The sequence below is a fragment of the Bombyx mandarina genome, chromosome 28 (genome assembly GCF_030267445.1).
Source record: "Bombyx mandarina strain Sakado chromosome 28, ASM3026744v2".
Lineage (NCBI taxonomy): Eukaryota > Metazoa > Arthropoda > Insecta > Lepidoptera > Bombycidae > Bombyx > Bombyx mandarina.
Genome location: NC_143233.1, coordinates 7,156,624 through 7,173,345, shown reverse-complemented (window position 1 = coordinate 7,173,345; position 16,722 = coordinate 7,156,624). Strand labels below are relative to the sequence as shown.

The following is a 16,722-nucleotide window of genomic DNA, read 5'->3' as shown; positions in this document are numbered from 1 at the left end:
AGTTAAATTCGGGAGTCGGTCGATTTTTTTGTCCGCCACTGTACAAGATGGTACGAAAATTGATTGGTAGCAAATGTCTTTGGGTATGATCAATAACGTATCGCTTTATAGGAGAGATCGTTCGGAAAGTGGTGGTTAATTGGACTACGCAATGTCGTTTCTGGTCTAATTGAAAAATTTATTTTAAGGTTTAATTTCGCGTTACACTTATACAGTTTTTATTTATAGTTAATTATACAGTGCAGTAGTATAGTTTTACAGTTCTTATTTTATTCTTTTTTGACGGATTCAAAACAAATTCTCCCATTGTTAGAATTCGGATTGAGGAATTTCTTTTATTTTTAAACTAGCGACCCGCCCTCGCTTCGCTTCGGAAACATTAAAACAAACATGAAACAAAAAAAAAAAAAAAAAAAAGTAGCCTATGTTCATCAGGGACAATGTCGGCTTCTAATGGAAAAATAATTTTTCAAATCGGTCCAGTAGTTTCGGAGCCTATTCGAAACAAACAAACAAACAAATCTTTCCTCTTTATAATATTAGTATAGATTAAAGTTTTCCAGTGCTCACGGTTGGACTATCTTCATATTATAATTGTCATCGTGTATAACGAATTATAGAAGACGGTTGCGCTTAATAGGTCAGCTATCACTGAATAGCAATCGTTTTCATTAGATATTAATATTGCTTTATGTAATTGGTCAGGCGTATAGATTGGTTCTTAATGAGGAGTTTACGATTAGCTATCGATTTAACTTAACGATAGTTTGATGGAGAGTTAATAGCTTATTTAACTCTCAGACACAGCCCACTGAGTTTCTCGCCGGATCTTCTCAGTAGGTCGCGTTTCCGATCCGGTGGTAGATTCTGCGAAGCACGGCTCTTGCTTGGGTTCGTGTTAGCATCGTCGTCAGGTTTGAGCCCCGTGAGCTCACCTACTAGTTAAGGTTCCGCTGGAATAGCCTTTCTAGGCTACCAGCTTAGGTAGGAAAAAAAAAATCTTATTTGAACCGACTTGAAATAAAGATTGTCGCTTTATTAAAATAGCACGTATAATTTATTTATTTACACATTATTGTTCACAACAATACAGAAAACAGATTTATGATGATGATGATGACATTTTGAAAGCCAATTTATACTATTCATGAGTATTCTTTGGTCAGGAAAGTGTGCAAAAAAACATGCTAAATAGGTATACAAATAAAAAGAAGTGAAAATCGACTTGACGGATAGTATAAATTTAACCTAAAAAATAACTTTTATAAACCGTACACAAATGACAGATATTTTAATTTTCAACAAATTCATTATAAGATTAGATAAAGCACATGGGTAATAAGACAATGTCATCAATGAACAGTGGGTTTTAGAAAAATAACAAAAATAAACACGTGTGGCACTCGGAGACTGCCATAGTAAAGCTATTGCATAGCATTTTTTATCAACTTATGCAATTAAAATTAGGCATTAATAATTTAATATTAGAAAAATAATAAAATAAGACCACGCTATAATTATAAACATTAACTGTCCCCTTCACACTCATACGCTAGACCGCGCGAGAGAGAGAGAGATGGGCAGACTTTTCATGATGCGCATGCAGTGCGACGTCACGCCGCGCGCTTATCCACAAACACTACACAAGCGCAACGTGTGAATGTGTTGAACACGAGCTACATGGTAGGCGGAGGGGGGTGTTAGGTTTTATTTTCGTTACGGAATTTCTTGATTCGGTCGCCGCGCTCAAAGCCCGCGATAAAAGCTATGTAAAAGCTTAAAAAGCTATGCAATAGCGTAATACATTTTCTAAAATTGACGGTAGTTACCATAATATATATTTTGATTTTCCTTTTCGTTTCGCATATAATATCGCGAGACAGCCGTCTATGATTTAGGATACTTTTGGGCAAATCAATAATAATCACCTCGCAATTTAACAGTAAACGTGACCATACATTTTTGTAGTGATAACTTCATATGGGAGGGTAAATTGCTTCGTTACGTAACGCGTGACGTCGCTCGTCTGTCTGGTGTCCCTTTCTCTCGCGCATACGGCAGCGGTCCTGAGAACGTGTATAGCTCCTATCTATTTATATATTTTTTACAATGTATGTTACAATTTTCTTTATATTATTATATTAATATACATAAAATTTAAATGATGACCGTAAGCGTTTCTGTAATTAAGCAATTTAAATATTAAATGGTTCAACTTAGATTAGTTTAAGTTACCACTTCTGTCGGGCGTCCAGAGACGCACACTTAATTTTTTCAAAATTCAAAATGGCTAATGAAATGTCTCCGACAATTACTATTTTCTAAGTTTTTTTTTTGTTTTTTTTATTGCTTACATCGGTGGACGAGCCAAAGCCCACCTGGTATTAAGTGGTTGTTTAAGTTCTAAGATCTCAGTATAGTTACAACGGCTGCCCCACCCTTCAAACCGAAACGCATTACTTCTTCACGGCAGAAATAGGTAGGGCGGTGGTACCTACCCGAGTGGACTCCCAAGAGGTCCTACCATTCATACAAAAATATATTTAAAATGGCAAACAATAAAAACAAATGGCTTTTTAATAAAAATTACGGCATTTCATCACACCGTGGCGAGTTAGCATTTTGATTGTTAATATTTTAATTTTATAGACTTATTACGTTTGTGTTGTAAGTCGAAATGGTTTGGTAACATCTTCCTGTCTATTACTGTCGCGAAGGAATTCGTGTTTTTTATATTCTACTAGCTGACCCGGCAGACTTCGTAGTGCCTCAATCAATAAATAAACTTTTGTATAAAATTAACTTAAAACAAACAAAAGGAATCCGTCCGACGGGGGACACATCAAACGAAAACCAAAACTGTTATTTTTATTTAATTCCGAGTATTTTCATATTTATCTAGCTTTTAAACCTTCTCTGAACTTTCACAAATAATTCAAGACCAAAATTAGCCAAATCGGTCCAGCCGTTCTAGAGTTTTAGAGAGACTAACGAACAGCAATTCATTTTTATATACATATATAGGTTAATTTAAAGAACAACCTTTTTTTATGTAATTTTTATATAAAACCTTTAAAATCTTTTAGTTTAAAAAAACAACATATTTTTCTTATATAGATTGACTGAACTCTCTCTCTCTTTTTTTCCATCTTATCCCACTAGGTGGGGTCGGCACAGCTAATTTTTCTCTACCATTCTCTTCTATCAGCCGTCATCTCAACACACACTCCTCTGTCTCTCATATCGTCATTCACACACTCCACCCATGTCTTCTTCGGTCGACCTCTTCCCCCTCTACCTTGCACTACCATTTCCATACATCTCCTAGTCACATGCGTCTCCTCTCTACGCAATGCATGCCCATAACACGATAAAATTAATGATAAAACATTAAATTTTTAATGACTTTTTAGGTTTTTTTAAATATTTTCTGCTCGCCATGGTGTGATAGAATGATGAGCGTAGTCATTGACGTAAAGTAAAGCCCACTCCACACGACCGGTGTCAGCACCAGATTATTTATGGTCGTTATTTATCTGAAACGGCTGAATGCGTTGTTAAACGGCCTTAGTGCTCCTTTGTGTGTAAAATCATTGCTTCAAATGATTCTACATGTAAAGGCAATGCAAATAGATTTTATTTTGGTGTTGTGCTTTAGATCAATAATAAGAAGCAGTTTTAAGAATGCAGAAGTAGGGGTAACAGTTATGATATGATAAACAATTGTAAGTAGCAAATAAAAGTAAACAATAAAATTTTATTTCCGTGCTTCAGTGAGCACAACTGATGCAATTAGGTAACCCAAGCACCGGTCACCATCCTCGCCGAACCCGTCGCTTGCGACGAAGGGCTCTACGAGTAAACTCATAGACACAGCCCACTGAGTTTCTCGCTGAATCTTCTCAGTGAGTCGCGTGAGCTCACCTACACGTCAAGGAGAAGCTGAAATAACCTCTCAAAGCTATCAGCATTAGTAGTAAAAAAAATCGATCCTAATTTTTTATTTGTTTTTTATTCTTAGATGGGTGGACGAGCTCACGGCCCACCTGGTGTTAAGTGGTTACCGGAGCCCATATACATCTACAGCGTCAGTGCCACCACCTACCACGAGATATGAGTTCTAAGGTCTCAGTTTTTACAGTACAACAGCTGCCCCACCCTTCAGACCGAAACGCATTACTGCTTCACGGCAGAATTAGGCAGGGTGGTGGTACCTACCCGCGCGGACTCACAAGAGGTCCTACTACTAATATAATATATGGAAAAGACCAAAATTTTACTGCTTATATGTATAATACCTAAAAAATACATACATAATTGTGATGTTTAATTTAGAAAAATTACTTTCCTTTTACTTTTACTGGCTTCTAGTCTCATATAACAAGGTTTCGCGCAACATGAGACTTTGTAGGAACGTATCTACCGTGTTACAGGGAGATCACTTGTACTAGGTTCCTAACTATCACCACGTGAACTGAGTCTGTGTCTGTACGACCAAAGATCTCGAGTTCAATGCTACCTCACGGTCAATGTGTGTCTGCGTGTGCCCGAAGTAATCAAAGCAAATGCCAATCAGGCGCCTTAATTGCGATTTGCGGACGACTGACTCAAACGACCGGCTGTAGGATGCAATTACATAAATTGGTTATGTTAGGAAACTAATTCGAATATCAAATTGATTAGAGGACGTCGTGGTCTAACAGATAAGACGGCCGGGGCAACCGTGTCGTGCGATGCGATGGTGTCGGTGTTCGAATCCCGCAGGCACGTGACATTTTTTTAAAAAAATACTTAACCAGTGTTCATGATCGAACTTCAACGGTGAAGGAATAGATAGCGTCATGTTTTTTTTTCCTCTTTAACACCTTTTTTATTGATTTTTTTTATTGCTTAAATAGGTGGACGAGCTCACAGCCCACTTAATGTTTAGTGGTTACTGAAGCCCATAGACATCTACAACGCAAATGCGCCACCCATCCTGAGACATAAGTTCTAAGGTCTCAGTATAGTTACAACGGCTGCTCTACCCTTCAAACCGAAACGCATTAATTACGCAAATTATAATTTGCGGGTTCGATTTTTAATATACGATGCTATTCCTTCACTGTGGAAGTCAAAGGTCTCAAAGTGTCTCAAGGTGGGTGGGTGGCCAGCATTCACATTGCGAAATCTACGAAATTCAGAAACCGTTCAACACAAGGTGGACCGTGAGGTTGTATAGTTATCAAGGCCTTAAAATTTTGGAGAGGAAACAGTTGTTGGGCCAATGCAAAAGAGACTCCAACCTAATCCTCGATTGAGGAATGGCATTATTTTTTTTCTGCGTACCTTGTCCAAATCAATATGCTATCAATACCGTGCTGGTCAAGGAAGATTTACATACCAATAATATCGATAATCTATACTTCTATACTTCGATACTTCTATACTTCTATACTTCTATACTTCTTTACTTCTATACTTCTATACTTCTATACTTCTATACTTCTATACTTCTATACTTTTACACTAATGAGGAAAGATTTGTTTGTTTGTTTTTATGGAATAGGCTCCGAAACTACTGACTTGATTTGAAAAATTCTTTCACTGTTTGGAAGCTACACTATCCCCGAGTGACATAGGATATATTCTTTTTTTTTATTAGGGATCCTTACTAAAACTCCAATAATGTTACGAAAATTAGACAAATAACAATATAAAAAAAAAATTTTTTTTAGATAAAAACAAATATTATTTAAATGAAAATAAAAGTTCATTAAAATAATGATAGCTATTCAAACTACCGTTATAAGATTTTAGAAACCTGATGCAAATATAAGTGTTAACGTATGTGTATTATAGTCTTTTTATTTTGAAATTTTTGTTAAAGGCCCGACCGAAGCCGGAGCGGGCCGCTAGTATCGAAATATAAACGATTTGTAATTCGCAATTATGACGTAAGTGCTGCAGAGATTTATCATGGATACTCCTTACCTGTTTTTTTATTTGTTGAGTCATGTCCCCGCAAGCTGTCCACTTTGTACCTGGAAAGAAAAATAAGTGCATTGGTTTATTGATGTAAATGCTTGTTTTATGATTAAGGATTTGGCAGGTCAATAGTCTATTCGTTTACCCTTGGATAATTTATTATTACTGGAGGTCCCGCAGTAGTCGAAATTCGACTATAATTAATTGGAATTGTATAATAAGTTTGTACACTATTATGATTGTATTTTATATTTCTATAATCACAAATTTCGCCAAGGCTACACTATAAAAATTATTAATAAAGACAAACAATATTGAATCTATTCTCAATTTGACCACAGACGTCAAGAACAAAAGTTTGACAGTAAATAAATAGTATGCATGCGTGTGTGCGTCAAATACATGGTATGAAGTGTGTGTAATGTTTTCTTTATTGATTTAATATATGTTTTATGCATTATTTAAAAAAAAAAATAGCATTGTGCACTTCTTCTCTATATTCTCTATAAGTGTGGAAAATTTCATACTCCTCCGTCCGCGCAATTTTCGTAAAAAGGGATACAAAGTTTTTGCTTCACGTATTAATATAGAGATGTTTGTGCACATGAAGCGTTTTAGGGTGCCGTCTAGAATCAAAGGAATTAATTTATTTATTTGGGAAACCAACAGTACTATACAAACATATAATATTTTAAGAAATAGCTAAATCAATAACCAAACATGTTTCCACTATCAAAATCACATACATATAAGTGAACAGAGAAGAAAAATTTAGAAATTTAAGTTACAAAAAAACAAAAGCAACACAATACGCACATATTATTATGTATATCAACTCACACTCTAAATCTATAATACTAATCGGACTTAAGTCGACTTTTGAAGTCGTCGTGGCCTAAAGGATAAGACGTCCGGTCCATTCGTTGTTGCGATGCACCGGTATTCGAATCCCACAGGCGGGTACCAATTTTTCTAATGAAATACGTACTTGAAAAATGTTCACGATTGACTTCCACGGTGAAGGAATAACATCGTGTAATAAAAGTCAAAAACCCGCAAAATTATAATTTGCGTAATCACTGGTGGTAGGACCTCTTGTGAGTCCGCACGGGTAGGTACCACCGCCCTGCCTATTTCTGCCGTGAAGCAGTAATGCGTTTCGGTTTGAAGGGTGGGGTAGCCACTGTAACTATACTGAGACCTTAGAACTTATATCTCAAGATGGGTGACGCATTTACGTTGTAGATGTCTATGGGCTATAGTAACCACTTAACACCAGGTGGGCTGTGAGCTCGTCCACCCATCTAAGCAATAAAAAAAAAGAAAAAAAAAACACTTTATAAATATTCCAAAATAGCTTTTCTATATGCTAGAAGTGACAAGCAAAAGATGAGTCAGCATTAGAGAGCTTAGTATCATACAACCTACAAGATCTACGGACAAAAGAGTTAGAAGCATATTTCGTTCGAGCCGTGGGCATAATAATATGGAAGGTCTGTTTAGAACGCGCGGGAATACGACAACATTTAAATGAAATAATCTCTATATATAAAAATGAATTGTTGTTGGTTAGTCTCGCTAAAACTCGAGAACGGCTGAACCGATTTGGCTAATTTTGGTCTTGAATTATTTGTGGAAGTCCAGAGAAGGCTTAAAAGGTAGATAAATATTAAAATGATCGGAATTAAATAAAAATAATAATTTTGTTTTTCCTTTGATGTGTTTATTTGATACAAAAATTTAGGTCTTTTATTTATCAATTGAGGCACTACGAAGTCTGCCAGGTCAGTTAGTATATAATAATAATACAAATTATGCTTTTAAAACGCCGAGAAGATTCTACAGTGACAAATTTAAGTGACCAATAAAGTTTAAAGAAATGAATGTAGAAAATTTCTCGCTTATAATAATAAATTGTTGTTTTCAGAGACGTATGTAATGTATATTCAGAATCCAAAGGTAGTGGTCACTTATCAAAGTTTATATTAAAATTTGTTCTAAAGAGTGACTGACAACACATCACACAACAGTCACTATTCAACTAAAGCGCTTATTCCTTGTAGACGACGCTGTAGGCAGCGGCTTGGTTCTGCCCCTGGCATTGCTGTGTAGGCAGCGGCTTGGTTCTGCCTCTGGCATTGCTGAAGTCCATGGGCGACGGTAACCACACACCATCAGATGGGCCGTGCGCTCGTCTGCTTACAAGGGCAATAAAAAAAAAAGAGGTTGTATTTCATAAAACTTAGGAAGGTAGTTGAAGAAAAGTTTAAAGTAAAATTGAAATTTCACTCCACAATATCATTTTTCATAAAATATGAATATAAATTAAAATAAGACATGACTTAAAGGTCTCATTTACCAGGTCATAAAATCCCTAAAAAAAAAAAGAAAATTCGAAAATTGTTTCGTTTGTAAGCTTTTCGTAAACGCTGATAGATAACTTGAGGTTTGGTAATGTAACCCGCAGTATATTTTATTATTTCACATAATTTCTGAGTGCCTTACGTACCTTCTAAATTAGTACGATTGGCCATCATTGAAATAAAACTCTCTGGAGATTACAAATATCCGTGTAAAATAAGAGAGTCTAAAACCGTCACTTATGATTTGAAAATGCCAGCAAATAGTTTGTCTATTGATATCACTAGGAAAATAATGGATCCGGACTGTATTAACCATTTACTTTCTTTTTTTTTTTTTCTTTTTTTTATTGCTGGATGAGTGGACGAGCTCACAGCCCACCTGATGTTAAGTGGTTACTGGAGCCCATAGACATTTACGACGTAAATGCGCCACCCACCTTGAGATATAAGTTCTAAGGTCTCAAGTATAGTTACAACGGCTGCCCCACCCTTCAAACCGAAACGCATTACTGCTTCACGGCAGAAATACTGGTGGTTTACTAGTGGTAGGACCTGTTGTGAGTCCGCGCGGGTAGGTACCACCGCCCTGTCTATTTCTGCCGTGAAGCAGTAATGCTTTTCGGTTTGAAGGGTGGGGCAGCCGTTGTAACTATACTGAGACCTTACAACTTATATCTTGAAGGTGGGTGGCGCATTTACGTTGTAGATGTCTATGGGCTCCAGTAACCACTTAACACCAGGTGGGCTGTGAGCTCGTCCACACATCTAAGCAATAAAAAAAAAAAAAAAAAGTCATGGTGGTGGTACCCACCCGCGCGGACTCACAAGAGGTCCTACCACCAATACTTATACTACATAAGAAGGAGGAAGAAAAACTTTCAAACAACTTCAATCGTTAAGTTTGAGGAAAGCTAGAAAAAACTCCAGAGCTCACGAATCCTTTTCCTTAAAGAACGAAAAACGCTCTGTTAGATATTTGCAGATTAAAGTGATATCTGTAAAGGTCACAGCTGCCAGTTCACGTTACATCCGTACTTATAAAAATCTCTACATAAAATTCTTAGAAAACAGTAACGTATTTTTCCTCTGCGTCGATTCGGTGACCCGGCCAAATCGGCGCTATGGATGTCGTGTAAAAGATTGACGTGAAATAAATACAGAATATGAGTAAAAAAAAAACGTGTGGCACTCGGGGACTGCCACGGCAAAGCTATTGCATGACATTTTTTATCAATGCAATTATAATTAAACAATAATAATTTAATATTAAAACAATAATAAAATAAGACAACGCTATATTTATAAGCATTCACAAAAGCAAAACATTAACTGTCCTCTTCACACTCGTAAGCTAGACCGCGCGAGAGAGAGATGGTCAGACTTTTCATGATGCGCATGCAGTGCGACGTCACGCCGCGCGCTAATTCACAAACACTTCACTAGCGCAACGTGTGAATGTGTTGAACGCGAGCTACATGGCAGGCAGAGTGAGGGGTGTCAGGTTTTATTTTCGTTACGGAATTTCTTGATTCGGTCGCCGCGCTCAAAGCCCGAGATGAACGCTATGCAATAGCTTAAAAATACACAACATTCGATTTATGGGCAGATAAGCTTACGACCTATCTGAAGCAGTTCAGAGCTCCACAAATATCTGATCACGAATAATACCTGTCAATTGTGATATATGGAGTGGAAGGCTTCGTTGTATTGCGCAATGGCTGTACCACGTTATAAGCTGTGTAACTGCAATATAATTTCTGCGCGGCAGCATTAGGTAGGATGGTGATACTTACCACTGCGAGCTTAAAATTGGCCCTACCACCTGTACACGTGTGGTAGCATAATACTCAGAAAATGCTGGTGCTTATCCTCCAATAAATTCTTCAGTAATTTTAGACGATGCTTACGAGAAGACGATGGTGGTACTATTTTGATCACTGCATACAGCCAATAGGTTTTGAAACTTTTATTGACCCATCATGCCGCCTACTTCAAATTTTTTTTTTTTTTTTCTTTTTTTTTTTTTTGCCTTTGTAGGCAGACGAGCGTACGGCCCACCTGATGGTAAGTGGTTACCGTCGCCCATGGACTTCAGCAATGCCAGGAACAGAGCCAAGCCGCTGCCTACTGCTTAATACTCTCCACAAGCCTCGTTTGAAGAAGGACATGTCATAGCGTTCGGGAAACACCGTGGAGGGGAGCTCATTCCATAGCCGGATGGTACGTGGCAAAAAAGACCTCTGGAAACGCACTGTGGATGACCGCAGTGGCTCCAGGTAGTATGGATGAACTCTACTCCGGTGGCGGGCGGTGCGATGGTAAAAACGAGACGTTGGTATCATCTCGAACAATTCCTCAGAGCACTTCCCATGGAACATGCGGTACAAAATACAGAGGGACCCAAAGTCCCTCCGCAGACCCAGAGGCTCCATGCGATCCGTGAGAATGGGGTTGAGAAATTTTCAACGATTACGGATTAACTTTTAAACTGAAATAAATGAACTGACATGGCCATTGAACTGGTCATGTCCCTCTAAGGCAGTTTTTAATTTTGTTTTCACTAGACGTTGTATTAACAGTGTCATTGTTATACGAGCTTCGAATACGTACGGTAGTAATATACTAAAATCTTTGACCGATACTCGATCGATTTACCAAATGCAAAACAGGCCGTATAACTAGTCTTCAGTGCTTTTCAAGGATCGCATATCATTTCAAAGGGATCCTTAAGCGATAGTGATTCGTATATTAATATATATGGTGGTTTGCATACCAATGAAGTTATGCTGCTATTATTGATCGATAGTACTGCAGAGACCAGGTTCGCATTCTTTGATCAATAGATAATCACACTATCAGGGTAAATGGTCTTGTCTATCATCTTTTCCCCTAGTGTTTTACCATTGGTGACTCTGACTGTTGCAACAATTGAAGCCCCTTCGATATTTGATGTTAACGGTGAGCGCATACATATTTGCCATTTTTGGAACGAAGTTCCTTATGGGACGATGCGGACCCTAACCGGGAAAAAACGTCCGTAACGTAAGATTTTTATTAGTAATGCGCACAGTGTACGACTTAACTTTGTAATAACGTACAAAAAAGAACATATTTTTTTATCATTCATTGACCACGATCTCAGAGCGTTCGTTTGCGCAATACACTAACTCTTATGCAAACAACCGTGAATGAAGTGTATCACAATAAGTTCGCACGTTACCGAATGACCGTGGATTGTTGCGAAACCTCCAGTTTTATTTTCTTTATACCTCGAATAGAACTTAAAATTAATATTTTTATAATAAGGAACTTCGTTTCTATCCGGTGTCCCACGACGCCTCACATCTTTTTTATTTGTCTGGTCTCCTTTTTGATCTGAAACCTTTGGCTTGGGACCGTCCATTGAAATATGTACATAAAATATTGATTTTTGGCCAATAATTTCGCTACCGACAACGTTTAGTTCCAGTCAACCCTGCGCTCACGGGTTTCGGATCTGTGATATGTATTGAAAATATTTATGAATGTACGTGAGGTCATTCAGTCGTGAAGCGGCGAGCTGTTTCCGTCAAATGAAATGGTTTCTCCGTATGTTGACGTATGACCGGAATTTTCGAACTATTCTTTATATTTATAGCTAGGTTTTTACAGTTGTCTCACTCGTGTTATATATATTTCTATACTAATATTATAAAGAGGAGAGATTTGTTTGTTTGTTTGTATTGAATAGGCTACGAAACTACTGAACCGATTTGAAAAATTCTTTCACTGTTTGGAAGCTACACTATTCCCGAGTGACATAGGCTATAATCTTTTTTGAATAAAATTAGGGATCCTTACTAAACCTCCAATAATGTAACCCAAAGTATAAAAAAAATACATATAATATTCTTTACATCCCGTGCCCTGCGAAAAACTATTGATGATAGAAAAAAATAGTGTACAATGACTTTGTAAAACACATTATTATTTACAAAATGTGTGTCGTTACAGCATATGTCTAACTATTATAGTTATGCCGCAATAAGTGTTCTTTTATTAAAAAAAAACAACGTCAAATATCGTTGAAATTTTTCTAACTGAAAATTTACTTATACTCCTGACAAATAAGTAGTGAAAGAAGGAGAAGTCAAAGGAAGTGTGAAAGTAGCCCCGATAATTAACAAATTAAAAAGCGGACAGTTAGCGTGGTATGGACATGTGATGCATAGAGAGAAGATGCATGTGACTAGGAGATGTATGGAAATTGTAGTGTAAGGTAGAGGGGGAAGAGGTCGAACGAAGAAGACATGGATGGAGGGTGTGAATGACGATATGAGAGAGAGAGGAGTGAGTGTTGAGCTGACGGCTGATAGAAGAGAATGAAAGAGAAAAATTAGCTGTGGCGACCCCACCTAGTGGGATAAGGTAAAAAGGTATAAGATAAAAGAGAGACTCCTGACAAATAGTGTCATAGTAAATGAGACGAGAGGATCTACAATAATATACCAGTAAAATAGCCGGGACATTATTTATTTATTGAGATCATTCAGAATTTACAGAGACATCATTACTCAGTAAATTCCAGATAAAGTAAATAAATCCGCAGAATTCAAAGGAGTTTTTGGCAAAACCCGAGAAGTTATGTTCAGCCACAAATACTGTACAAAGATAGCTTTATTATGTGTTTAAGTATATTTGAAAATCTAACATACACGTAATTAAATCAAGGAAAATGAAATGATCCAGGCAATGCCGGATTTATCTGCTATAGTTAAATAAAAAACATGAATACAAAAACATGAAAATAAATACCAGAAGTGCTTATTAGTTTCGTCATTATCCGTATAAAGAGACTTAAAAATAGACTCATCATTATCCTGCCCTTCTCCCAGTCACCTGGGGTCGGCGCAACATGTTTTCTCCTTCCATACTCTTCTATCATATACCAATTCTTCGCTCACTCCCCTCTTACCCATATCGTCTTTCACACAATCCATCCATTTCTTCTTAGGTCTACCTCTTCCTCTATATCCTTCCACATTCATAGTTAGCACTCTCTTACCAACGTCATTGACATTTCGTCAGACTTAAAAATAGACTATGGCCCAAAAAGTTACATTGACTCTTTAGTCCGAGAAAAGTGCAATGCTTTTTCATTCTTTCTTAATTAAATTTTAATGTAGTTAAAACTGCAAGTCACATCTAGTATGTCTATGTTCTCGATCTTGGTTGAGGTTGTCCTATTAGAAATTCTATGCCGTGATTGCAAATATCAAGAGCACGTTAAGAAAACCATTAAAATATCTCTTGTAATTTAATTCCGAAAAATTCTTTCCCGAGGGTAATTCCACCGAAAAGTTGGTCGATAAAACAAGCCAAAATATGTATTACGGAAGTTTCAACTGTGTACTAGTAAGTCGAAGGAAATGTAGCGTGCCGAAGTGAAAACTGTGTCAATGCTTTTTTTTTATTGCTTAGATGGGTGGACGAGCTCACAGCCCACCTGGCGTTAAGTGATTACTGGAGCCCATAGACATCCACAAGGTAAATGAGCCACCCACCTTGAGATATAAGTTCTCTAGTATAGTTATAACGGCTGCCCCACCCTTCAAACCGAAACGCATCACTGCTTCACGGCAGAAATGGGCAGGGTGGTGGTACCCACTCGCGCGGACTCACAAGAGGTTCTACCACCAGTAATTACGCAAATTATAATTTTGCGGGTTTCATTTTTATTACACGATGTTATTCCTTCACCTTGGAAATCAATCGTGAACATTTGATGAGCACGTATTTCATTAGAAAAATTGGTACCCGCCTGAGATTCGAACACCGGTGTATCGCTCAACACGAATGCACCGGACGTCTTATCCATTAGGCCACGACGACTTCAAACTTCGACTTTAGGGTACTTAACAATGTCTCATTCGCCCAACTGAAACAACATGAAGCAAGTTGTGGCCTCCAGTCATCGTTTCTTGCTTTTGTGCTGAAGAAATTTAACTAAGGAGCTATTGCAAGAGGGTATCGCTCAGACGAATTAAGAGCGACGTAGACGGATTGATATAGTTATTTCTTTTCGGGTCTGCCTCTAGACAGAGCCTTCTCTCTCGCATTCCCTCTTGCAAGAACGCACTCAGAAGATAACTACTTAGTACCTGTAACGGCGGTCGCTGTTTAGAATCCTACATGCGTCAAAATCCCCACTTGGGTCTACATATATGACAAAGATTCAGTATACTATTAGGATACTATTCCAATGTGTGGTACGACCGCCTCCTCCTTGTCCGACAGCCCCTACCTGCTTAAGCAATAATACTCAGGATCTGCATCAGCCCTGAGGTGAGGCGTCCTTTACCTACTTATTCCGAGAGACGCGGCGGATCGTGTCGCCCGTTAACGGCGAATTAATGGCCTCGCTTTCTTCATTTGAAATGTTATGCTCAGTTAATTCATACTCTGCGCGAATCAAAAGAAATTGATCAAGGTTCTTTTTGGATCTAGTCAGCTTTTTTGTTATCAAGAATATTCGAAGTTTATTTTACGGAGCCGTAACTTTTCCAATACAAACTTTCAGTTGGACTTATTGATGGAAGGTTGTTTTTTTTGCACAATTTTAGGGATTCCGCATTTTTGGTCCAGATGTACAAAAATATTTTATTCAGAAATCTATTTTGCTTTAGTTAAGCTATCGTTTATATTTTTTTCCTAGTTATTCACTAGTAGTCTGAGGGGTTATTCGAGTGAGGCTATGACTGGTAGGTGAGCTCACAGGTTTAACTTGAGACAGTTTACTAGTACTGGCCCTAGCAAGAGGAGTGTTTTGCAGAATTTACCACCGGATCAGAATCACAACCCACTACCATAGAACCTTCGGCGAGAAAATCGGTGGGGCGTGTCTATGGGTTAGTTCGCTTGTTGAACTCTTCATCGTGACCAATAAGTTAGATGAGGACGGTGACCAGTGCTTGAAGAACTTAAAAGCACGGAGAGGGGTTTAGGGGATCCGACAAAATATCTTTCGGGCGAGGGTGGCTTTGCTTTGTCCCATCGCCTGGGTTGGACATGTAATTAGTGGCGGTCACAATAAGAGGGTTATCGTGTCGCGCCGCTTTTTCAAAGTAACGTTCTGACAACTATTAATCCTTCTGAAGACTTTTAAGTAATTAATCCACTCTGGAATGTCATATTCGACGAAATAACTAGATATGTCAGTGTTGAGCGAAATGAAAAAAAATCTATCGGAATTTTAATTAAACCGGGACCGGTGCGTTCGTGTCGCAGATATTTTGCGATGAGCGTTGTTATCAGTTCGTCGGAGCGAGAGCACATTCGATACGTTATGTAGTTTTTCGGCAATTTTTGGGTTATTCGATACCGGCGTACCGTTATTTCTGTGTTTATCCTCCGAATATTGAAATTGGGTACGAAACGGTTTTATTTTCAAGCGTTTTTTATTAGTGTTTTGATTTTATGGCCTTTATACGTAGACGAAGAAACGGTCCACCTTAAGGTCAGCAAACGCAGGGGAAAATTCTCCGGTGGTCTCCGTTTGTCTCGTTTGAAGAAGAAAACATTGTGGAAAGAGGTTAATTGCCGAGTCGGATGGCAGAAAAGATCTCTGGAAACGCAGTGTCGATGAACGCAGCGAAGTAGAACTCTATTTTGGGGGCGGCAGGTGTGATAGAAAAAAGAAGAGGGAGGATCAGCTCAAACAATTCCAAAGTTCGGAACATACGGCACAAAACACAGAATGAACCGAAGACCCTCCATAGACTCTATAGAGGTTCCTTGAGAACGATATGCGGCTTCTTCTGTATGGAATAAAATGAAAGTAGCTGACCGTTGGGGGTCCCGGTTCTGAGATGGGTTGGATGGGGATGAATAATATATTTTATAAACTATATTTTCCTGTCGTATTTTCAGCACGTGTGGGTTCAAAATTCCTCATATTTTTGTCGCAAAACAGTTATACGTTCCGGTTCAGATGACAGTTGCCATACAATAAGATTTTTTGGAGATTATATTTCAAAGTGGACGGTATTCATATTTTAATATCTTTGGAGTGTCGATAACCACTTAACATTGACCTTTAAGGGCAAAGAATAAAAGATAGAGATGGAGGTAAACTTGAATGCTCGAAATATTACAATTTAACGATTCTGATCGCACACTTTACTGGTGGTAGGGCGTCCTGTATGTGCGCACGAGTAGGTATCAACCACCCTGTCTATTTCTGCCGTAAAGTAGTAATGTGTTTCGGTTTGAAGAATGGGGCAGCCGTTGTAATTATAGGGGGACCCTAGAACTCAAATTTCAATAGATGGCGGCATTTACGTTGTAGATGTCTGTGGGCTCCGGTAACCATTTAACAGCAAGTGGGCCGTGAGCTTGTCCACCCACCTAAGCA

The 16,722-nt window shown here is 38.1% G+C and overlaps 1 protein-coding gene across 1 annotated transcript in view; it reads right to left on the bottom strand.

Annotated features, from left to right (window-relative positions):
- LOC114243389 (cell adhesion molecule Dscam2) overlaps positions 1-16,722 on the bottom strand; it is a 170,793-nt gene that overhangs the window by 33,613 nt on the left and 120,458 nt on the right. Inside the window, exon 8 of the mRNA XM_089738984.1 lies at positions 5,974-6,023. Coding sequence (XP_089595110.1) covers positions 5,974-6,023 — 50 coding nt within the window. The remainder of the gene's footprint in view (positions 1-5,973; positions 6,024-16,722) is intronic.